At 38.4% G+C, this 26,491-nt stretch overlaps 1 protein-coding gene across 1 annotated transcript; it reads left to right on the top strand.

The window, feature by feature from the left end:
- Window positions 1-2,061: 2,061 nt before the first annotated feature.
- On the top strand, window positions 2,062-16,798 carry LOC124122149 (transmembrane protease serine 9-like). Its single transcript, XM_046485272.2, has 14 exons — window positions 2,062-2,197; window positions 4,013-4,146; window positions 4,568-4,665; window positions 5,141-5,406; window positions 5,766-5,911; window positions 7,506-7,560; window positions 8,215-8,307; window positions 11,246-11,347; window positions 12,403-12,536; window positions 13,820-13,917; window positions 14,370-14,635; window positions 15,089-15,234; window positions 15,957-16,011; window positions 16,647-16,798. The coding sequence occupies exons 1-14, from the start codon at window positions 2,155-2,157 to the stop codon at window positions 16,748-16,750; spliced, it is 1,740 nt and encodes a 579-aa protein (XP_046341228.2). The 5' UTR covers window positions 2,062-2,154; the 3' UTR covers window positions 16,751-16,798.
- The last annotated feature ends 9,693 nt before the right edge of the window (window positions 16,799-26,491 follow it).

Here is a 26,491-nt window from a genome sequence, read left to right as displayed (position 1 = left end):
TAACATGTGGTGTGCCATAGGGCTAAGATGTTGGACCGATATTGTTTTCTTTGTACATTCTGCCCCACGGCAATGTCATACGAAACATGGACTAAAGTTGTATGCGTATGCTGATGATATAATCAGTTACATCTTGGTATCAAACCCGTCAATGTGAATACATGTAAAACAAACGTTTTGAAGATGAACGACGATAAGACAGAGTTCATTATTCTACTTCTGAAAGTTCCCTAATTATAACTTGAGGTTGCTGAATCCAATGTTCATCCTTCTGATCAAGTTAGCAATCTGGCAGTCATCTTTGTGAAGACAATGTTGTCAGAGGAACAAGCTCTCACTGTCGCCAGATCAACTTCTATCCACACGAGGAACAATGGAAACATCCGTCTATGTCTTGGTGCTGGAACCACAAAGATACTTGTCCACAGCAATGATTTGTCTAGCCTAGACCATTACCCTCTGTAATTACCCACTTGCAGGTGTGCAGAACACTGCCGCCCGTATCATTACCAGAACTAAATCCACCAAGCACATCACACCCGTACTGCAGAGTATTCACTGGTTGACAGTTAAACAACGGATAAAAGTTCAAGCTGCCTAACATTACCTACAGCGCTATTTATGATCCACAGTATGCACAGTATTTTCAAACTCGAATTTCAGTTCACAAGCCTAGTCGCAGCCTGCGCTCTGTCGATCAAATGCATTTCGCTGTAACAGACACCAAAACAAAATTGGGTGAACGATCTTTCTCAATTGCTTCTCCCCACTCTGTGGAACTCACTTCCTCTCTTCATCAGATGTTCCACTAACTCTGACATCTTCTTTTCTTCTTTAAAGACTTACCACTTACCACCTCACAGCGCCGCCGAGCAGCTTTTCCAGTTGGAAGTCAGAGCTTTATAAATTCATTATTATCATTGTATAGATATCCATATCGTCTGCGTGTTGGCTGTTATGTCACTTCGAGTAGCATTTCAGTTATTTACATTTCAACCTTATGTCAGCTTAAAGCCAAACTCGATGCAGATCGTAGACGTTTAATATGATGAAACCCACAAGACATTTAGTTCACAAACCAAGAATCGTAAAGGATCGAGGCATTATCCACGTGTATCAGTAACAAAGAAGCTAAGTTTGGCGAATGTGTGTGTGAGAAGTTTGTCTTTTTTTATAAATCCAATCAAATCATTTATATTATTGAAGTTGTCCCTTTTGACACTATGTCATTGACACGATTCAGGAAAAAACATGGCAAACATGCGGACCTCGCTTTCGAAATGTCACGTTTGCATCCCAAGTTGTCCGACTCCCCATTATTCCCTGTGCCTTAGGTTTGATACCTCCCAATCTGTTGACTGACATTGGTAGAGTACCTGGGTTTGCTACCAGGAATACAGCCCTTCTGACAATCTGTGTAAAGCAGAAGGCTGCAGTGTTTGGGAGTCTTCACATTCTCCGAAAAGTTCTCGGTGGGTTCGAGTAGGCAGCGCTTTCAGGGAGAAGTCCCATTCGCTGTCTGGGCTGCGTGTAGAGGGGACATGGGCCCTGAGCTGATGATGAGCCTAACCAGCCTGACTGTGTCAGGATCACACAAACCCTCTTTGCTGCATTTTTTATTTGAATCTGTAAATAATAATAATAATAATAATAATAATAATAATAATAATAATATAGAAGATGTATATTCTATTTGCTAAAAAAACTGTGAAAACTTGTAAAATACTTGTGGTCTGGTAACACGTATTTTGAAAATATTTGTACAAGCATGTACGCTGCACTTTCTAAATAGTACTGATAGTGTCCGGCCTCCCTCTCAAACTATGACACAATTTTGTACATGTGGTAATACATACCTCAAGCTTCTTATCATAGTCAATGACTGCTGCACGCCAAATGTAGATTCGTGCGTTTTCACACTAAGTTATTACACCCAAAGAAATAAATTATGATACTCATCTAGTAACTATTTTTATATTACGTTTGTGTTGAATTGACACTTAACATGGTCTCAGCGAGTCATTACTGGTATGTCAGAATGTTGCTCATTATTGAGTGACAGCAATTATATAACACCTGCGCTCACTGCTTATCTAATCTGAAAACACAGTAACAACCTTGTTCTACAGTGGTTTTGGTGTCAACACGAAGAATATGCCAGCACTTGTGTGTTTCGTGTTTGTGTATCTTGCTTCAGGTAGGATTTAACTACGCAATTATACTGCGACAGTAACTCCATCGCTTCCTTTCTTCCAAAGATAATATAGATTTCTTTCTTCTTTGTTGTGTGAAGTTATTTCACTTGAATATGCATAATTCTACACAAATTGTAAGTCCTGCTTTTTTCCTGTATCTCGAATAAATGAAAAGGAGTATCACATTAATACGAATACCATACATACGTTTATTATGACGGAATTAGAATGATACTTGTGTTTAGTTTCTTATTTGACATATTAGGCTTAATACACACAAAACAGGTCAGATAAGACGATATCCAATTTGTTTAAAAAGTAGCAGTTAAAATGTATTACTTGTTCCAACCATGTATACAATTACCTGTGGTTGTGTGATATTTCAGTTGTCATTGATTAGTGATTTATGATTTGACCTATAAGATGCTTATGATGTCAGTCACTGGATTGTCTGTTCCAGACTCGATTATTTACAGACCGCCGTCATATAGCTGGAATATTGCTGAGTGCGATGTTAAACAACAAACAAACAAACAACCTGTAAGTTGGAGTGACACTGCTCCACTGACTTGCGCACATTTGCAGACATTATGTTCATAACCATGTTACAAACAGGGACAGTGTATCTGCTATATGGTAATAATTTACGTATATATTCATACACATCATTACACATATGCGTTTTGAATTACTTGAATTGAGTTTGTTGGGACTGCTAATTTACCACAGCCTATATCACCGACAAAAAACAAGGAACTAATGATTTGTATGTAGATTACAAAACAGTGACATGGATCTGAACACACTCGCTTTGAAACGCCTCCGAGATAGTAACTCAATGGACAGTCAAAATGGCGAACAGAGGTAGGGGGGACGTCAAAATCCAAAGTTGTCCTATTGTTTGGCACATCAAAAAGTGTAATTTCTCGACTGTGGAACGAGTGCCGTCAAACGGGTGAGGTTGCAATGAGACCTGGGAGTGGCACACCTAAACAAATGACACCAGTACAACAACATTTCAATACATAAATTGCACTATGCAATAGATTCAAATCTGCTTCTGTTATCAATAGAGAATTTAGTACAATAACGGGAAGGTGAATTTCAACACGACCGTTACAAACTGTTTCTCTGCTTCCCTCCTGAAAGCAAGGCTTCCTGTGAAGGGTGTTCCTAACAGCTTCCCATGGGCGGCAAAGATTGGGGTGAGCTAGGCAACACCCGTGTTTGTCCTTAGAGGCAGGATACGCTCACGTGTTCGCGAACACCTGGACTCATAACTATGTGATAGTGATTCATAAACACATGCTCATGATATAGTCGGAATCGCACAATCGACTCAGCTTTATGGAGAGATTTCTATGAGATATGGAAAGGCTTTTGTTGCTTTAGTTTTATTGCTACATCCAGGCCTCTAGAGGTTGTCCCGAAACTCTTGAATGGTGAAGCCTGCCATGTTCATGTAAACAATGATGATAACTCCACTCCCTTTCGAAAACAGCACACGACATTTTACTGACCCTTCAATCATTCGCTGCCAATGATAAATACAAAAATATTTCATTTTCAACATCCACTAATAATACTGACATTAACATTAAGTGCACATGTAATTAACCTTTAGGAAATATTGAAATTTTGAACACGTATTGAAAATATCAGTGGAATTTGAATTTTATGTAGACGTTGTTGTTTTAGGCACAACTTGTACCTAATATGTGCAATACTTTACTCAGATTGAACGTTAATTAAGTCTTCACTTCATTTAATTATGTTCATTACATAATACATCAATGTGTTCCTGATTGTATTGACAGGAGTCTTGAGTGATATAGACCCTCCAGGATGTGGGATCAATGATGTGGGCTTTGATTACACCACCCTCCCAGAGGCAGCCAGGAATCGGATTGTTGGTGGACAAATCGCCACACCATATGCCTTCCCATGGATGGTAAATAAAGTGTATAACGAAAGGGATCTCACAGTGTAAAAATGTTAATCAGATTAACTCATTGCTGAAGTAGCATGTTTCATGAAGCCGAGATAGGTGAATTAACCGCATGCATTCCGGAACGGCGGACAACACCAAAGTTAAAAATGGATATTTTGTTCTTTTAACTGCCGTTGTGTATACACATGCAACGTTATACATGTTTATATTGTTCATCGATGAACACCGTAACAACCGATGAATGTGAAGATGACTCGGCCGTTACAATGTGTGACCAGGTTGAATTTGTGTCCTTGCACCCTAACAGCCAGAATCGTCTCTGATGCTATGAGCTTCTGATTTGCCTGGCCGTGTAATTGTTGACTATTGTTGACAAAGACGTTATACAATGTTCACTCACTGACAGTATCGATGTTTGTAGGCTGCTCTCGAAAGGCGTGGTGTTCTTAATTGTGGCGGGTCACTTCTGAAAGGCAGTTCTGACAGGTGGTACATCCTTACTGCTGCCCACTGTTTGGAGTAAGTTGTTGACACGTAAACCTACTTGAGTTGATATAAAGACATGTTACTATAGAATATGATTGTTCACGTAAGACTGAGTGAGTGAGTGAACGAGAATCGCCTCTGTGAACTGTATTTGAGTCATGGCACAGCATGTCAGATTGATTTGAGGGGATCACCCAGGGTCACATCACAGCATGTTAGATTGATGTGTGGGGATCACCCAGGGTCATGGATGTCATACACGTGTATCACGTTTATCCCGTCTCATTATGAACACATGAACTTGAGAAATCACACCAACGTTTCCATGTAAGTATTCTTAGCAGTATGTACAAATCAATTTTCGCTAGTCGCTGTTTGAAACATAATTGAAATTATGAATGTTGCTAGATTATAAAATGTTTGAAATATATTATACGATGAAACAACATCTATCTTTGGTATCAGAAAAAAGAAGCGTTTGTTACAAATCATTATTTCTGTTTGTCAGTGGATCTATTGTGTCAGACTTAACGATTCGCCTTGGCGCTCATGATGTCTCCAAAAACGAACCTTCCTCCGAGTCCTATGACGCAAAGACTGTGATGTCACACCCTCTGTACAACCCAGCTACACTAGAGTATGACATTGCGCTGATTGAGCTAAGTGGCGCCCCACTGGTATCTAAGCCTGAAATCAACTTTGGGTGTGTTTCGGGCAATGTCAGTAGAGCAGGAGAAGTATGCTATGTCATCGGATGGGGACTTACCTCGGACGGTATGTCTACAGGTCCACTATTCTACACGGACAGTGTATAAATGATTGAATGTAAATGCATAGGTATTTTTTCAAATAAGAACGGGTTCTCAAAGTTCTCGAAAATCAAAGATGTCGTAAAAAGAAATAGTTTATCATTTAGATGATAAATAACTCTTCTTGTCAATGTATTTGACAACTGGACAAGTGGGCGGTCTTAATGTCTGTATCAAACATTCCATTTTGTCAATATATTTTAAGTATGTCACTGTGGTCTAGGACACAAAACACAATTACAAATGCAACACAAATATTAACTTATTACCAAATAAACTGTGACTGTACCATATAATAGGAGACTCCCTGATGATAAATTGTAGGAGGCGATGCATCAGATGAGCTCCTGATTGTTGATAAGCCCGTCCTGTCACAAACACAATGTAGGGACATATACGGCTCTAACCAGTTCCATGAAGCCTCAATGATTTGTGCAGGATACTCAGAAGGAGGAAAAGATTCTTGCACCGTAAGTACGACTTAGTAATCGTTCAATGCAAGTGAAATAGACACTGCTTTCCACTAATTTAAACACGGTACTGGAGCCAGAAACAAAGAAACCAGGGAAACCGCCTCATCTGTTTCATATGTATGTCAATTAGGAGATAAACATACTGTGCTTTTAATGTAGAGCTAGGTTACCTGTAGATTTAACCGCGCTCAATTGAATTTGGAACCGAACGCGCAGCGTGAGGTTTCAAATGTTAAATATAGCGCGGTTAAATCATCAGCTCACCTAGCTCTACATTGAAAACACAGTATGTTTATCTCCATTCTACGAGTACCATGACTAAATAAAACGCGAGCTATTTGGTGTTAACAAATATACTGAGTGAAGCGGCATGGGTAGATTCCAGTGTTTTGAGTGGGTTATCGATCTGAATTACGGAATCACCGAACAAAATATGGCGCTGTATATACTCAAGCATTTTGTTTACACCGTAATACTTCATTCGAATCTATGACATGCATTGAAAGCATATAAGCATGGCAACTTAGTAAGCTACCATGAGGTGGGCATCCCTAAAGAAAACAAAGCAAGCTTTGCAATGCTTTCGCTCTACATCGCGCGTCACCATTATGACGTCATATGGGTCATTGTGACGCAAAAGATATGACGTCACAGTCGTATATAGAAAAACGCCAAAATTCTTAGCTCTTTGTTGTCTCCAAACGTAAATACATTCCCTTTGTAGATTTCTGTCGTGTTTTGTGCACGAAATGTATTGCCACACATCCTTTGAATATTGCAGTAACCGCATCTGTGCATTTTGTAACCTGTAATTGTAGATTTAATCATTAAAATATGCCTACCGACAATGACTGAAAATAGTACTATTCTATGTATATTGCCTTCCGCAGTGATGCGGCCGTCAAACCAGCTGTTTCAATCAGAGGGGGTTTATTGTAATTTTTTAGGCTCTGATTGACCAATCAGAATCGAGTAAATTTCAAATTCATGGTAGAATTAAATAATAATGTGTATATGTGCATTGAAGTCCACACCCTAAAGCATTCTCAAAACGATACATTATTACCCCAGCCAATGAATATATGTGCACTCGATTTGTATGCTCAGCTCCCTTGAGAGTATACAACACAAGATACCTTTGAAGCTCTAACAGTCACTGCTTTTGTGTTTAACGCTATTCTGTACAATCTGAAGTTCACGTCTTTCCATGTCGTAGACCTTGAGATTTTGTGTTTAATGGCTACTGTTCCCGTAGCCAATTGTGTTTGGTATTTACGCAATTGATAAGAAGCAGTTTTGTTATTAACGATAGCCTACATGTTACTATTAAGCATCGCGTGACCAGAACCAACAATACCCGCAGGTATTTGTGACAGAAATATGTCTCACGATCCCACCTGTCCGAAAGAAAAGCAAACAAGTATCAAAACAAGAATATTTCTTTAACACCAAGTTCATTTTGCACGGCTTTTACATTGTGAATTAGTAATCAAATGAATTTACTTTCCCATTTGTATCACGATTGGACTAGTGGTAGAATCTGTCAGTGTTTCTCTGTAGCTCATTTGATAAAAGAAAACGCTTATTACAGATGGACAGCGGGGGACCGTTGATGTGCTTCCAAAATGATCGTATGGAGATAATTGGTAAGCTGTCATTTTCAAGACTTTTCTCACAAGTGATACATACAAAATGCTCATGTTAATGGCATAACATTTTCCAGTAAATCAGTATTCCAACTTTAGGCCACATACTGCTTCCAGTTGTGCAAGTCCATCTGATTACGATCTGTAATTGTAATCATGTTTTGAAGTCTTCAATGTCATGTCAATTACTTAAAAACATATGTGCAATATCAAAACATGTCCAATCATATGACGGAAGGTAACCCTACCAACGGCTCAAAAACAAGACGCAAATATGAAAAGCTGTGAGTTAACATTGGCTGGCAAACGTTATATGTAATATGACAATCTCAACATTATTAACTGCATTGTTCATGCTATGTGGAATTTCAACAACTGTCAACAGCAGCGGACAAATTCATTTTGAGACTGCTATACGAAGTGGTCCTAAATAAATACCTTGAATCCTTTAGACCGTGTTTCGTTTCTGTTGGGGTTTTCAAGAGTACTTATCCAGTAATGCTCGTTGGAGTGTACGTTTCTCTTCCGTGATGTTTTGTAATCATATTCAATTGTAGCCTTTACAATGAGTACACAATGTTACAATAAAACGTATCAGAACTTCTCGCGAGGTCATCTGTTGTACATGAGACATTATCCTTTTCGTGTTTGCAGGAATTGTGAGCTGGGGCTATGGTTGCGGTCATCCCAACTTACCCGGCGTCTATGCTAGTGCAACGGGAGGAAGGCAGTGGATTGAAGCTACTATAAATGGATAGACGATCACTTAAATAAAACGAATGAAACGCACACCATGTTCTGTTTACCCTGGTTTCATTATTTGTGAAACATATCGGATGTTTCCTAAATGGCCCTGGGAGAAGAACATTTATAACATAATGATTGTTCTTGTTAATGAGGGGGCACGGGTGGCCCAGTCGTCTAAGGCCCCGCGATTCGCTGTGCAGAGTTGCGTCCCTTGGGCACGCCAGAAACCTATGATTGTGGGTTCGAATCCCGGTTCGCCCCCAATTATGTTTCTAGGTTTGTCAGCACCATACCCGTGCTCGTGGGTTTCTCCGAAGTGGTAAACGTCTTAGACCTGCATCACTTCGGGTTTTCCTCCCACATTAAGCTGACACGCTGTGATATAACTGGAATAATGTTAAAAGCGGCGTTAAACCCAACTCACTCACTCACTCTTGTTAATAAAAACAGAAGGATAACCTTAATAATATGAATATTAGACAACGACAAATAATAACAGCCCCGGATATCCGTCGAGATTCTATTTGGCGTAAAAGGTAAAATAGCAGTGAGAAATTATGTGAATGGATCACTGAAAATCAGCGATGACACATGAACAGTGATGATGCCATGCGTTATGCGTATCCTGCCCAACCAGTGCCAGATTTCACAACACATGCAAAGGCCAGTTCACCTGTACAAACACGGAAACATAGTATGGTGTTTTAGTTTTATTTCAGGGATACATGGTACATCTTGAAAGTGGTTTATTTTTTTTTGTTTCTTATATTGGGTGTATGATGTGTATACTTAGATACGAATCTACAGTAAACATAGTTAGTCTTTGCCATTTGTATTGCCATAAACAACCAAATTATTGAAAATTCATTATGTCAAGCACTATGTTTTAAAATTACAGAACATATGGTCACTGGAGCGTCAAATTTGGAAATGTCCTCCACATGTTTCATCACCTGGTATTATCACTGATTTTCATTAATAATTCATATTATTTATTTTATATTTTGCCTTACGTTGGTACATAATCTACCAAGTCGCCATGCCTTACCACCCGATCCAGTCATTCGCTTCTTACGACAAGCATAGGTTGCTGGAGAAACATTCTAACCCGTAATCCCAGAAAGTTTTATGCCCACGTACCACAGCATAGGGTTCTAAGACAACAAAATGTAAACAATATAAAATGAGTTAGCTCTTTTATCTTTTACTAAATATTGAAACCTATGTTTTATATGAAATATTGATAATTGATGGCAAGCAAATAAGAACTTGTACTGATACACATTTCTGGTTAATTCAAAACATCAACGCCAGAGAATAACTGGGACTTAAAAAATAAAATAGTGATGAAAATTATATCAATTGATCATTAAATATTGGTGATGATACCAGGTGTTTGAGAAAAGAGTAAGCATGTCCCCCCACTCAAACAATTTTCACTAAAATAGTAAGCGTTTGTTTGTTACCTGACGTCACACCCAGCAATATCCCTTCGATAATTATAAGACAATCCAGTGCTCATTTTCATGAGCAATAATCCACGTCGTTATGGTACAACGCCACGCTGTTAACCCTGTCAGTAAGCAGGATCACCCGCTCCATTGAAATAAGTGCCAGTTGGTAAAGAGTGAGTGAGTATGGTTTTACGCCGCTTTTAGCAACATTCCAGCAATATCACGGCGCGGGAGACAGTAGGCAAAGAGATGAAAATGAGTATGTATGGCTCCAACGACTTCCACGAATCTTCGATCTGTGCAGGCTCCCTGGAGAAAGGAAAGACCCGTATAAAGTATCAACTTCACGGAACTGACCAGAGACGATAGAAAGAATGTCCTGAAACACTATGTCCTTGACGTGAACATTTACTCGAAGCAGCGCAAAGACCACTTCCTGTTACCCCTTATTTCGATTGCTTCATCGGTTGGAGGCGTGTTTGTTAATTATAGGCTGACAGCGGTGGGCCTTTGATGAGTTATCGCGATGGCCGTATTGGTACGTATGGCAAAAAAGACGTAGATGTTGGGTTATATAATAACGCAATAAGAGTGTCACCAATGTAGCAAGAATGAATGATGTGTAATAAAAGAGTTCTGAGATACCATTGCGGTCCTGTCTGAAAAATGACATGAGTGTATCTCAAAGGATATCAATGACTTTGTGTTGGTGTCGAAAAAAAGTCACCGTTCATAATGGACCGTCAAAGTATGCAAAACCTATTGTACTTGTTGTTGTATTCCAGCTCGTGAAAACAGTTTCAAGTAAGCATCAGCGATTCAGACTACACCATAAGCATGTGTTAATGAAAATAGTGATGATACCAGGTATTCGCGAAAAGGTGAGTGATCCTGCCCCACAGGTGGCACCGTCACAAACACATGCAAAGGCAAGTCAATTTTTCACCTGAAAAAACAGGGGAACATAAGGTACCAGTCAAATTAGGGAATTGCATCAGACATCATTTAATAATTCACGACACAACTTAGAGGTATTTCTTTGAGATCGTCAGTTCGCCGCAGCACCCAATGATCTTTGAAAACAGTTCCAAAAACAAATATGTGAGACTGTATATTTTTGTACAAACATATGCGCTGCATTTACTGAATGTTACTAAAAGTTCCCCGAATCCCTCTTAAACTGTGACAGAATTTCGTATATGTACATGTAGTTACCTGAAACATATATCTCAAGCTTCTTGTCAATGACACAGGCATGAAAAACATAGATTCGTACTTTTTCACAACGAAATAGATTATTATATATGGATGACGTAATGTAGTAAATATTATCATATTACATTTGCATTTCAATAATATACCGTGTTGCGGATTTCAAGTTATTTGCTGTGACATCTAAGTACAGTATGCCCTGTGGTTTTAACAGTAAACTCGGTGACGGCTGTTATGAAAAACACCTACACTCACTGCTAATCTAATCTAATAACCTAGTAACCACCTTGTCCTACAGTGGTTTGGTGGCTTTGGTGTCCACACGAAAAATATGCCAGCACATCTGTGTTTCGTTTTAGCGTGTCTTGCATCAGGTAAGCTATTGTAACTGATCAAGGATTCGTCCGAACCATCGCTTCCATTCTTTAAAAGACAGTATGACTTCTTTCTTCTTTGCAGTGTGAATCTATTTCACAAAAATACATTATTCAACACAAACTATACGTCCTGTGCCTTTGGTATCTCAATACAAATTAAAAGGAAGGTAATATTTGAATACCATACATATTAAATATATTACATATTAAATTATATCATATGAATATTATGATATAATTAAACTTGTGTTTTGTGTCTTATCTTAAATATATCGGCCCATTACATGTTGCAACGATGCTACCGACAATTTTTAACATTTCTTTTCTCAAATTATTAGCATAGAAAATAAACATTCCCATATTTTGTGAGGTATTCGAAATGTTTTCAGACATTAACATGTTAAATTTGTGTAAACTTGGAAATATATATAATACTTTTTGGGGAAATTATAATTAATGCCTTAAAGAGGCACATGCACATGCTCCGTTCTTGAATCCGTAATAGTCTTAGTACCTGGCAGGAATTCAGTGTTTGTTTCCGATAAATATCCAATCCGCACTTCGCAAGTAAAATAAGACACACATCTGGTCGAAAAAGGCCTCGCATCGTCCTCTTGTCGCTCTTATATAGGTACAGGCTTCTAGAAACTGGCCCAACTCGAAACCCCTCGAATGATGAAGCCTGCATTGTTTATACAGACAATGGCAATAACTCTAAATTCAATTCCCATCCGCCGACAGCACTCGACATTTTACTGACCCTTCAATCATTTGCTGCCACTGATAATTACCCCCAATATATTTAATTTTCTACAGTCCCTGATATTACCGACAAATAACAAGCCAAACGTGCACATGGGATCAACGTTTTGAAGATAATTTCTTGTTGCTGATATTGGTGGAATTTGAATTTGGTGTAGGCGTTGTTGGAATAAGCACAAATTAATATGTACAATACCTTACTCAGATTGAACTTCACGTGAAATCTTCACTTTTATGTTTACTATTGTTAACTACATTATACCTCAATGTGTTCCTGATTGTATTGACAGGAGTCTTGAGTTATATAGATCCTCCTGGATGTGGAATCAATGATGTGGGCTTTGATTACACCACCCTCCCAAAGACAGCCAGGAATCGCATTGTTGGTGGACAAATCGCCACACCACATTCCTTTCCATGGATGGTAAATAAAGTGTATACCGAGAAGGATCTCACAAACTAAACAGTGTAAACATGTCATTCATATGTATGAAGATATGTCTTCAGCAACCCTTCAGCTTGCCGTAAAAGGCGACTATGCTTGTCGTAAGAGGCGACTAACGGGATCGGGTGGCCAGGCTCGCTGACTTGATTGATGCATGTCATCGTATCCCAATCGCGTGGATCGATGTTCAGGATGTCAATCACTGGATTGTCTGATTCAGACTCGATTATTTACAGACGGCCGTCATATAGCTGGAATATTGCTGAGTGCGGCGTTAAACAACAAACAAACACATCATATTAGCTTTTTGCTGAAGTATTAAGTTTCAGAGACAGGTTCATGAACCACATGTATTCCAGAATAGCTGACAATACCAAAGTTGAACTGCTGAACTGCTGTATACTGTCGTATTTACTGACGTTTTACATGTATGGACTGACATTTTGTGTTTTATGAGTTTATCACCATGAAGTATTCGGTCATGATATGGAACAATGGTTTAATGGGATGAGTAATGATAGAGCACACTGCATAAAACATACAATTTAAATACAATTTAATAATGTCGCTCTATTTCATGAATAATGTGGGAATATGCCAGTCTTATCGTGGTGGCTTGTAACACAATTGAGTCTGGATAAGGCAAACAAGTGATTGAAAGCATGAACAACAACACACACCATCAGGGAACAAAGGCACACTATTCACCACGTCACAGTCTGACCAACCGATCCTCATTTTACCTTTCGGTTCTTATGACAAGCATGAGGCACTGAAAACCTTTTTACTGACATAGAAAATCGTCATACAATTAGCATGTGGAGGTACAATGACCATGTCATTCTAAGAAACTATTTGGTGAAATAGAATATATTCACGAGTACAAATTGGATTTAAATCAATCAATCGCTATGTTTCATATGTTAATCTTTATTGAAAGATATACATGTGCCCTACATATCGTTGACCATGTGAAGGGCATACATGGGTCTGACATGTGTTTTCAGTAGTAATTGTTGTTATAATATATCCATTGATGACCCAGAAGCAATTGATGTCCCAAGCACCTGATACTTAGATGAATGTGAAGATGACTCGGCCGTTACAATGTGTGACCTGGTTAAATTTGTGTCCTTGCACCCTAACAGCCGGGATCGGCTCTGATGCTATGAGTTTCTGGTTTGTCTGGCCGTGTAATTGTTGACTATTGTTGACTAAGACGTATTACAATGTTCACTCACTGACTGTATCGATGTTTGTAGGCTGCTCTCGAAAGGCGTGGTGTTCTTAATTGTGGTGGGTCACTCCTGAAAGGCAGTTCTGACAGGTGGTACATCCTAACTGCTGCCCACTGTTTGTAGTAAGTTGTATACACGTAAACCTACTATATAGTAGAGTTGATATAAAGACATGTTACAACTTTTTATAAATGTCAAATATTATTATTTACGTAAGTGAGCGAGTGAATGAATTAGTTTCTTTTATTGCTCCAGTCATTTTATGGCATATCAGAATGATGTGAGGGGATACACCAGACTCGTGAAGGTCGTAGACGTGTTTTATATTTATCCCGTCTCACTATGACTACTTTTTCATGAGCTTGAGAAATCACAAGTATGTAAGTATTCTGAAACAATAGGTACAAATCAATATTCGCTAGTCGGTTTTAAAAATAATTGCCATCATGAATGTTGCTAGATTATGAAATGTTTGAAATATATTGTAAAATGGAGCGTTATCTTCGGCACCAGTTCAGTGTGAATCATTATATATAAGAAAAATATTTGTTTTGACATTATTTCTGTTTGTCAGTGAAACTACTGTGGCAGACTTAAAGATTCGCCTTGGCGCTCATGACCTCTCCAAAAACGAACCTTCCTCCGAGTCCTATGACGTAAAGACTTTGATGTCACACCCTCTGTACAACCCAATTACAATTGAGTATGACATTGCGCTGATTGAGCTTAGTAGCGCCCCACAAGTATCTAAGCCCGAAATCAACTTTGGGTGTGTTTCGGGCAATGTCAGTAGAGCAGGAGAAGTATGCTATGTCGCCGGATGGGGACATACCTCGTACGGTATGTCTAAAGTTTCATTATACTGACCGAAGATTGTATAAATACCTGAATGTGAATGCATAGCTACTTTTTCAAATTTTGAAAGTATTTTAAAAGCATAACAATCATTATGCTTTGAAAACACAATCCTGAGACGTTAAACGGCGTTCTCAAAGTTCGCGAAAATCAATGATGTGGGAAGAAATAGTTTATCATATAGAGGATAAATGACTCTTCTTGTTAATGTGTTTGGCAACTGGACAAAGGGGCAGTCTTGATGTCCGTATCCAACATTCCATTTTGTCAGTAAATTTAAAGGATGTCACTGTGGTCTAGGATGAAGGAATATGCTGTTTTCAAAATAATTGTTAAACAATTTCATCACTGCAACACAAATATTAACTTTTTCCATACGCATAAACTGTGACTGTATCAAATCACAGGACACTTCCTGATATTAAATTGTACTTATAGGGGGCGCTGTATCAGATGAGCTCCGGGTTGTTGAAAAGCCCGTCCTGTCACAAACCCAATGTAGGAACATAGTCGGCTCTAACCCGTTCCATGAAGCCTCAATGATTTGTGCAGGCCACTCAGAAGGAGGAAAAGATTCGTGCTCCGTAAGTACCATGACTTATTATCAATCGTTCAATAAAGGTGAAATAGCCTATTCCCTTCCACTGAGATAGAAAAAAAACCCACTGAAACCGCCTCATCTGTTTCATATTTATGTCTATTAAATAACAATGTGTATACATGTATGTGCCAAATCCACACTTTAAAGCTTACTCAAAACGATGCATTATGACCCCAGCCAATGGATATATCTGCACTCGATTTCATGCTCAGCTCTCTGGGGAGTACTAGTATACAACGCAAGATGCCTTTGAACTGCTGGGTGAACAGATATATAGAATCATTGGAACTAAAATTCAAAAGGTTTCATGTGATGTAATTAACTACTCCTTATAAGTTTAAAGCTGTTCTATACAATCTGAAAACGCAATTTTATGGTTTCCCATGTCGTAGACACTGAGATTTTCTGTTCGTGTTAGCATACATATTTATATTTTAATGTCTACAGTATCACGTGACCAGTCACAACAATACCCGCAAGTATTTGTGACAGAAATATATCTCACGATCCCACCTTTCCATAGAACAGCAAATAAATATCAAAACAAAACTATTTCTTTAACACCATGTTCATTTTGCACTGCCTTACATTTGTGAATTAGAAATTAACTGAATTCACTTTCCCATTTGTACCTAAGCTTCTAAGGTTATGGAATCGATCAGTTGTCTTCGAAGCTGATTGATAAAAAATGAACATATATTACAGTTGGACAGCGGAGGACCTTTGATGTGCTTCCAAAACAATCGTATGGAGATAATTGGTAAGGTGTCATTTTCAAGACATTTCTCAGAAGTGATACATACAAAATGCTTATGGCAATGACATCACACTTTCCAGTAGATCAGTATTCCAGCGTTGGGTCACCATATACTTTCAGTTGTGCAATTGTGTAACTGTAATTGTAATCATGTTTTGAAGTCTTCATCCTGTCATATCCATTTTTAATGAAAACATATTTGCAAAATCATAACGTGTCCAATCGTATGAAGGAAAGTAACTCTTCTTACGGTCCAAAAACAAGAACTAGATAAGAAAAGCTTTGAGTTATCTTTGGCAGGCAAATGTCCACATGACATATGTCAATCAATATAAACTGCTATATGTGTTCACATCACAGCCAAACACAAAATATATCATGCCATGTGGAATAGTCAACAACAACTTTCAAGAACAGGGGGATTCCATTTTGACACCGAAATGGACCTTGAATCCTTCATTGACCGTGTTTCGTTTCTGTTGTGTTTTTCAAGAGTACTTTTTCATGATCGTTCGTTTCTCTACTCTGGTGTTTTGTAATCAAAGCCAATTGCCTTTACAATGTTAAATTAAAAGGTATCAGAATTTCTCGCGAAGACATCAGTTGTACATGAGACATTATCCTTTTCATGTTTGCAGGAATTGTGAGCTGGGGCAATGGTTGCGGTCAACCCAACTCACCCGGCGTCTATGCTAGTGCATCAGGAGGAAAGCAGTGGATTGAATCTACCATATACGCATAGACGGTCACTAAAATAAAACGACTGAAATACACTCGCATATTCTGTTTACCCTGGGTTTTTTTATTTGTGAAACATATCGGATGTTTCCCAAGTGGTCTTGGGATATGTACATTACATAATGATTGTTCTTGTTAGTGAAGATAGGAGCATGCATTAATAATATAAATATATAATGTCAACGACGGATAACAACGAGTTTCTATTGGGTTTAAAGGGTAAGATAGCAGTGGAAATTATATGAATGTGTCACTGAAAATCAGTGAATGATGTTCGCGAATAGGGTAAGCATGACCTGCTCTACCGGTAGCACCCGCGATTAAAAAAGTTTGTATTTGTAACCTGATACCACACAACAGTACTCCTGCCATGCGGCGACGCTATGGAATCAAGCTAGTCGAACAGGTGTGGACCAGAAATAACACATCACATGGTCACAGGTCAGCATGTAATTGATTTGGAAAGCATCATCACTAAAGGTTATACTGAAACCGCTGGTGTTACGTTGACTAAAAATGACAATAACACAATGCCTGTGTGCTCCGAAGATCTTACTGAATTGAAGCGCCGTACACTATCATAGTACATGATACAAATAAAAGCGACAAACTCGATACCATTGTACCATTTCGGCTATATCATAAGCATGAGTATTGTGAACACCTGGCACCATCACTATTTGATGATGCTGTTTGATAGAGATTCATAAACATTGTAAACGTATGTCCTTTGATTGTGGAAATGGCTTTTCGTTTGTTGCTTATGTTATATGAATCACTTTCGGTGTGTTCGCGAAAAGTTGAGCGTATCCTGACCCACCGGTTGCACCTTTCACAAACACAGGCAAATGCAAGTCAATTGTTCAACTGAACAAACACGGAAACAAATGGTCTTTCAGTTTTTGTAGGGCCATATGATACATCTTGAATGTGGTTTGCTTTGTATTGTTTCTCATATTGGGTGTATGATGTGTATGCTGAGATACGAATCTACAGTAAAAAGGATCACTTAACATAACCCAACTATTGAAATTTCATTTTTACTAAGCACTAAGTTTGAAGAACAAGGAAACATAATGGTCAAAATACTGAATGGCATCAGACATTATTTTGGTCACTAATGCGTCTTCCACATGTCTACCCTTTTCGGGTACACCTTGTGTCTTCACTGATTTTCATCGATCAATTCATATAATTTATCTGCTCTTTTGCGCAGTATTGCATTTATTTACGGCATGTCAACCTCATGTCAGCACTTGAAGCCAAACGTGATGCAGATCGTAGTCATTTACTGATATGATTAAACTCACCAGACATAAGTATCGAGGCAACAGTATTAACTGACTTCTCAATCTCAGTCAAGGTAAATCTTTAATTAGTAACAGAGAAGCTGATAATGCTGGGCGAGCGCGGGTGTGTGGACGTTATTTTTTTATTTTGAACTGATTGAGTCAGCAGGGAATGTTTTGCTTAATTTGGATGCTTCACAACCTGACATAACACTTCACCGGACATATAAAGAGAAGTATGAATATCATAGGGGCGAACAAAAGAAATGGTTGCATGTTATTTTAATTATAATATAATCTAAATTGAAATAACAGGTGAATAGATTGTAGAATCAGGAATGTTGTGTGAGCTCGAAGCAAATACGAAAGCGTGTTATTAACTTATTAACTGTTATAACTTAGTGTACAGTTGAAATTGCTTTCACATTATTGCGTATTACCAATTAATTACACAGTGACAAGACACTTAAAGAACTTGCTATTGGTGTACGTATTAAAAGAAGGTACGCTTCTTAGTTGTTGCAGATTGTGGTATTGCCGCAAATGTACTGTTGGTATTGAATTTTGAAATTGAACACACCAGTATTATATTTGTCACACAACACGTTCAATATATCATGATCTGCATGTACATGCAATACATGATAGATAATGAGCACTGATAATGTCCAACATGATATTCATGCCGAGGTATATGTCACACCAGTAACTTGGCATTAATATTTGAATGACAATTTTCATGCAATCGATAGAAAATCCCGCTCGCTCATTTTGATGTTGTCGATGTTAATTAAACTACATACATGCACATGTGCGTTGTAAACATGTATCTGCTCTGCCTCCCATTTGCAACATCAAAACCATACAGATCTATTGAAACATTTAATTTGATTTTCTTATATAAATTTACGATAAAATGCATTGATGCAGATATAATTAGAAAATTCATGTGCAATTGTGCTTGACGAGATTCAAGTTTCACGTTTATTTTGCGGTCGAGTTTTCAAGTAATAGCATTGAAAACAACAATAGATAATGTCACATTGCCCGGGCTGTCAAAGTCAACTTAGTCACTTATGAATCATAAAATTGATTCAAATCTATAGACATGTCGCCATCATGTCAAATATCCGTCATTATTATAAGGACGGCACCGACATCATACAAGCTTTATCATCCGCCAGCCAGCACTAAAATCGAGCAGTATCTGATCAATGGGAGTAAAACTATCCTCTGCAAATACACAACTAAACATGCTGTGCTTGTTTGATCAAAAATGTAATGACGTACGTAGATACTGTATGTGCGATTGAGATCCCTGCATACCATTCTTTGCTCTCTTCATAAATCATTGTGTATATTTTTAGCATCCCCTTTATCTAACCTGTACCTCAAACAATGAAAGGCATTAAAACCTGTTTGGACACTTTAACCGCAACGCTGTGTCATGACCCTTTTTAATATAACCCTGTGATAACTATGAAAACGTTAATGCGAGAGAATACTACTCTGTGAGGCGTAAGAGGCACAACTGTCTTGAAATTTTATGCATAGATCCCTGAAAATCACTGATGACACCAGGTTTTCGCGAATCTTAACATTCTGCCTGTACAATCTTGATTTTTTTGTCTTCTACGGCTCTATAACTACGTTTACATCTGACTTTTCTCTCTAAACCCATCATGTTACAATCAGTGAGCACCAACTGAGCTACCAAACCGCAAGAAATGCTGCTACTAGGAACGATTGTGGCAAGTCTCTGGAATAGAATTGTCCTTTAAACAGGATCACTCCCTGTACCTCTTTTGTGTTTACTTGCCTCCACCAAATCGCCCTGAAGAACTTTATTCTTTTATGTGGATAATCTAGAAGGCATTTGTGTTGCATATTCCTTGAAATGCAGAGTAATAGTGATGGGAGATTTTAACGCCACTGCCTGTGGTCCTAGGTACAATCCTGCTCTGAGCAGTCGTGATCGAATTCTGTCAAAATTTCTGACCAGTTCAAATCTGTCCCCCGTAAACATGCAATCTAATTTTGTTGTTCCAGTATTTACCTTTCAAGCTTATAATGGAGGTCCAGTCTCTGCTGTTGATTGTATAATGAACTCAGAATATCTCAAAGGACTAGTAGCTACTGCTTGTGTAAGATATGATAATCCATTCAACGTCTCTGATCACCGTCCGGTTCTCTGCAAAATTTCATATGAATATACTCCGACAGATTACGACCCAGGAACTGTCTACACAAAATATTCATTGGATAAAGCACCAGAAGCTGCATCTATCCAGGACTATACATGTGCAGTTTCACATCTGGCCTATTCCTTGCCCATAGGTTGGATGTGCACATGATGATATAGACACCTATTATGATCAGATAGTTCAGAGTCTAATAGAAGCAAGTGAAATGTGTTTACATAAGAAGCAGTTTAAGAAATATCTTACACTATACTTGAAAGGTAAATTAATTACTTTCATAAGTTCATGAGGAACTGTAGAACTGAATGGATCAATGCTGGCCACCCAGAGGAATGGACCACACTTCTTTCATATACCATAAGGAAGCAAAAGATACATTTAGATATGCTTTATTGGAGGGGGCAGCACAGTATGAAAACTAGTACTTTAAAAAGATAAATGACTGGTGACCTAGATCAGAAGATGTTTTGGACTCTAATGCGACGTGGGAACAGAAACCACATGTTGCATGCCTTGAAGCAGAAGGTGCTGAATCTGTGTCACAATGGCAAACCATATGAAGAAGGTATCAAGCGACCAAGTTGATCTTCATTTCGATCAAGAGTTTAGGAAGCACATTGAGGCACAAATGAAAATGATACGTATGGACGCCATCAATGTAGCCTTCCTAGACAGTTCAAAAGCGTTTGACACTGTATAGCACCAAGGACTTTTATATAAGCTGTATCATCTTGGAATCCCAAATGCACAGCTACAAGTACATCGAGAGCAGCGTCCTTGTTAATAACACGAGATCATACTGGTTTTCATCATCAAGAGGTGTCCGTCAAGGAAGCGTCCTGTCGGCAAAAATCTACCTGTTATACATAGATGAACTGTTACAGAAACTGTCCAGCAAACTGCAGTGCAGTGATCGTGGATATCAAAGTAATGGCACTCACTCAAGCGGACCATATAGCAATTGTTAGTCCAGTATCAGCAAACCTGCAGAAGATATTGACTATCTGTGAAAGATATAGTTCAGACTGGCGGTTCACTTTCTCTCTTTCCAAGAGCCAGATTGTTAGATTTAGTGACAGAAAAGCAGCTGTTTCTAGCTTTTGTACTCTATGGACGTGATATCCCAGTGACAAATAAGCTTAAGCACGTTGGTATTAGATTGAACTCTGGAGAGCTGCTCGAATATGAAAGCATCAGCCATGGCACTCGTTGAATCGTGACTGCATGAACGCGCTCTAAACCCCATGACAATCTCAATACTTATTCAGGAAATTTGTATCCCAAAGGCTATGTTTGGGAGTGAATTCTGGTCGATGATCTCCAAGGCCGAAATTCTGGCTTTAGAAAGAGCACAGAGGTCAATCCTCCAAATGGCACAGTGACTTCCTAGTCATACTAGGTCTGACATAGCTAATGCTCTTCTAGGATGGCTCCCCATAGAATCCTTCATCAACATCAGGAAACTATACTTTCTTGGCCACCTCTGTAATTGTTCAAATCACATCTCCTTTCTAAGAAGGTTTTCATGACTCGGCCTTTTCTGTATATACATAAGTGTTCATCCACAAGTATGAGCTTTGTCTCAGACATCTATCGCATCCTCCACAAATATTCATTGTAATTTCACCCGGTTGCATTTCTTAGTTCCGGTACATTCCTGGAACGGACGATATGGAAAAGACAAGTCAAAGAAGCCGTGAATACTTTTGAAGTATGAGCATGGCGGGAAAGACTTTCATCAGACCCTGATACTGTGCACTTTGAGAGTATTCATCCAGATGTGACTCCACACGTTGTGTGGAGGATAGCTAGAGAGTGTCCTGAGCTAAAGACAGCTGCCTGCTTTGTTGTCCACATTGTTCCACTGTGTAAGTACGGGAACAATAAGAGAGAACTTATGGTGTGACCTTGTGTGAATAGGTCCTGTTGACATCAGCGTCATCAACTCCACAGCAAATCAGACTATGATCTTGTAGCTTGTTTGTTGTCCTGTAAGTCACCTCTGGATACTGATCCAGATACCAGTCGTTCTTACTCACGGACTGTAATTCGAGGACTGTACCGCTTTCAATAGATTGGCGGAATGTAATCAGCAAATGCGTTACAACAATGATGTACGGTGGTATTCTCTGACAATGTTATTATTATCATGTAATTATTCCTAATGCTATACCTTGTAACTCTCCTATGGAGGAATAAAAGTATATATATATATATATATATATTCAGGTCAAATCTAAAGATCCCTTGTCTGGTGTCCTGAAACCGCTCATGCTGTACTTTTGTTTGTTTCGTATTTAGTACCATTGTCTGAGTCTGAGTCTGAGCAACAGACACAAGTGGTAGAAATTTTTAACAACGTCCCATGCCGTCGGAGTTCGTTGACACACAATCAACCAAGTCGCCAAACACAACCATCACTCATTCGCTTCTTACGACAAACATAGGTTGCTGGAGACACATTCTATCCCGGAATCCACACGGGGTGCTCATGCTTTAAGCTCATGTACCATAGCATAGGGTTCAAATCACAATAACCCCCTCTGATTGAAACAGCCGATTTTGACGGCCGTATCACCGCGGAAGCTGATATTCATATAATAGTACTATTTCAGTCACTGTCGGTAGGCATATTTAAATAACTCTATCTACAATATAGGTTACAAAATGCAAAGGTGCGGTTACTACAATATCCAGAGGATGTGTGACAATACATTTCGTGCATAAAACACGATAGAAATCTCTAACGATAATGTATTTAAGGACAACAGAGAGCTTGGAAAAAGGCGCTTTTCTACATACGACAGTTACGTCATATCTTTTGCGTCATAATGAGCGATATGACGTAAGGATGAAGACGAGGTGTCGAACGAAAGATTTGCAGGACTTCCTTAGTTTTTTTAGGAGTGCCCACCTCACGTTAGCTTACAAAGTTGCCATGCTTATATGCTTTCAGTACCTGTCATATGTTCGAGTGAAATATTACGGTGTAAACAAACAGCGTGAGCATATGGAGCGCCATATTTTGTTTACAGGCTGTTGTCGTTGATTCCGTAATTGATATCGACAACCAACTCAAAACACTGATGGCGAGCAAATACACAGAACTAATACTTGTACATGTCATCTGTATAATCAGTATCGATTATCTCCTGAAACAAATTCCATTGGGCTTAAAAGATAAAATAGTAATGAAAATAGTGTCAATTGATCATTGAAAAACAGTGATGACACCAGTTGTTCGAGAAAAAGGAAAGCATGTACTTCTCTACCGGTAGCACCCGTCACTTACACAATCTTCATTAAAAAAGTGTTTGTTTGTTTCCTGACGTCATTGTCAGCAATGCCCAGCCGTCTGACAGCGGTCTGTGAACTATCGAGTCTGGACCAGACAATCCAACGATCAGTTTCATGAGCAATGACCCAGGTCGCTGTTAACTATGTCAGTAAGCATGATCATCCGGTCCATTAAAGCAGGTGCCAGTGAGTAAGGATGTGTCAAAACTCCCTGTTGTTTTTTGTTGTTGTTTAACGCCGCACTCAGCAATATTCCAGCTATATGGCGGCGGTCTGTACATATGTAAATAATCGAGTCTGGACCAGACAATCCAGTGATTGACATCATTAGCATCGATTCACGCAATTGGGATACGATGCATCAACCAAGTCAGCGAGCCTGACCACTCGATCCCGTTAGTCGTCTCTTACGACAAGCATATTCACCTTTTACGGCAAGCATGGGATGCTGAAGACCTATTCTACCCCGGATCTTCACACATATGAATGACATGTTTACATTATGTAGTTTGTGAGATCCTTTTCGTTATTTACTTTATTTACCATCCATGGAAAGGAATGTGGTGTTGCGATTTCCACCAACAATGCGTTTCCTGGCTGTCTTTGGGAGGGTGGTGTAATCAAAGCCCACATCATTGATTCCACATCCTGGAGGGTCTATATAACTCAAGACTCCTGTCAATACAATCAGGAACACATTGATGTATAATGTAGTTAACAATAGTAAACCTAAAAGTGAAGATTTTACTTGAAGTTCAATCAGAGTAAAATATTGTACATATTAATTTGTGCTTATTCCAACAACGTCTACACCAAATTCACAAATTCCACCAATATCAGCAACAAGTAATTATCTTCAAAAAGTTGATCCCATGTGCACGTTTGGCACATGTAATTTGCATACTACAGTTGAAGAATAATACAGATATACTGACATGAACTGTGTAATATCTGGAGTTAATAGCGGATATCTTTTTGCATTTTCAACAAAAGGATATAATCACGTTAAATTATGCAAGGTAATGTATAACGCATTGCTGAGCACAGCACACACACGATACAGCAAACCATATCACATGTCTCTTTTTCACTTGTGTGAAGTATATCAGTTACTCTCCAAAAAACATAGCATGTAATATATACCTGTAATAAATAACGTCTATATTTGAAGTGAAACGATTCATTGTTAATTGTTAGGACCGTGAACTGATCAACGTGTATGGATGATATGAGACTAGAGCTGAGTTTGAGTTTGAACATGCATGTAGTATCTGAACATGTGTGAATGTGCACGTGCACATGTGTAAGTATATTTGATGTTTGCGCTGCGACGAGCATTGATTAAAAATGTATCAACATAAGTAAAGGCAATGCTAAAACCAATATTTCATATGGTGGAAACATAAAAATCTTATATAAAATATATAATGTTCTTTTATTACAGGTAATATGAGCATATAAAAACTGTTCAAATATTTATATCCTTGATATACGAAAGTATTTACTTATGCATGTAAACATTTGAAACTTTACAAATTTACAAGGATATGCTCATATTTCAAACCCTTGTAAATTTTATAACTTGTAAGAAAGTTTAGACACTAGAAAAATCAAGAGAGAAGTGCATTTGAAACAGGCTTTGTTCTAGAATTTACTGTGGCATCAACTTCGGAATTTATGCTTTGAGACACTTTTGCATTCATGACAATGGTACTTGTGTTTATTGCAATACACGAGGAAGATCTTGGCCAAACTGGGAGCGCAATTGCAACTCTGCACATCGCCGGTGACCAGATGGCCACCTGTTGGCGAGATTCGTGCAATAAAAGACACCACCGGAATCGCCTTCTGGGACAAAGACTGGTGCAGCGCTTGCATATATTGTCGAGAAAAAAATGTTCTGCCATGCCTCATCGAGGTACACACAAATCAACAGACCGTAATTATGACAGATTTAAAGAGATAATTGAACCTTCTCCATGAATAGACCCTTTTCATCATCCTGTGTTGTGTAGCGAAGCCATTTAAAACAAATTAAAAAGTAAGTGTAATACGAGACACATGTATCGTTTCCTTGGTAACCTCTCTAATTATTGTAACGCCGTAATATTGGTGGCATTTGGCACGCATTAATTTACACTTTCTGGACTACATATCATTAAAACTACATGTATCAAGTCTATGCATTATGTGCCCTTTTCTATGATAGAATGTATGGAGGACCGTGCTTTCGCTTAGCGTACATTCGTTAATATGCTTAATATGGGATTTTGTAATGAGACCAGATATTTTATCAGCTCAAATTGCATAACCAGAAATAAAAAAATAAAAAGTAATAAAGCTATGAACCAAAACAAGTTTTCTTAAAAACATTGCAACAATGTCATTTTTGTGGCAGATCATTTCTTTATTTCCCAGCAATATGAAGCATAATAATTATTAAATATTTTCAGGGACAATATATGTTTTCACGATAAAACCGTCGGCCCGTTATAATGTACTTTTAATAACTTGGTTGTTTATGACAATATACATTACTATATATTCGTATCTAACTAACCTCACATCACACACTCAAGAAATACAAAACTGCAGTCAAAATGTAACGTGTGTCCTTAATATACAAGGGACACACTGAATAAAATCCACGTTCCAGAAAAGGAAATAATAATGATCCAATAAATAAGAACATGATCCATCGGTCTTATCCCAATCCATATTTAAGTTCAGATAGAAATTTACGCCAGTGAGAGTCAACTAATAGTTCAAGTAATAGGAAATAAAGGTTAGTTGAGTCCCTATGCCGACCATGAAGGCAAACTGATTTGGCCTTTTTATTGGGTATTCTACAAGATGTGCTAAAGCAAATTGTAAACCTATAGAAAGTGTGTTCTGTGTTGTGATTGGCTAATTTGGGTCACGTGACCAAATGTCAAAGGGTGAAAATATTATTTGCAT

The sequence above is a fragment of the Haliotis rufescens genome, unplaced genomic scaffold, assembly GCF_023055435.1.
Source record: "Haliotis rufescens isolate VD_foot unplaced genomic scaffold, xgHalRufe1.0.p SCAF_11, whole genome shotgun sequence".
In the NCBI taxonomy this organism is placed as follows: Eukaryota; Metazoa; Mollusca; class Gastropoda; order Lepetellida; family Haliotidae; genus Haliotis; species Haliotis rufescens.
This window is presented reverse-complemented; position numbering and strand designations above follow the sequence as displayed.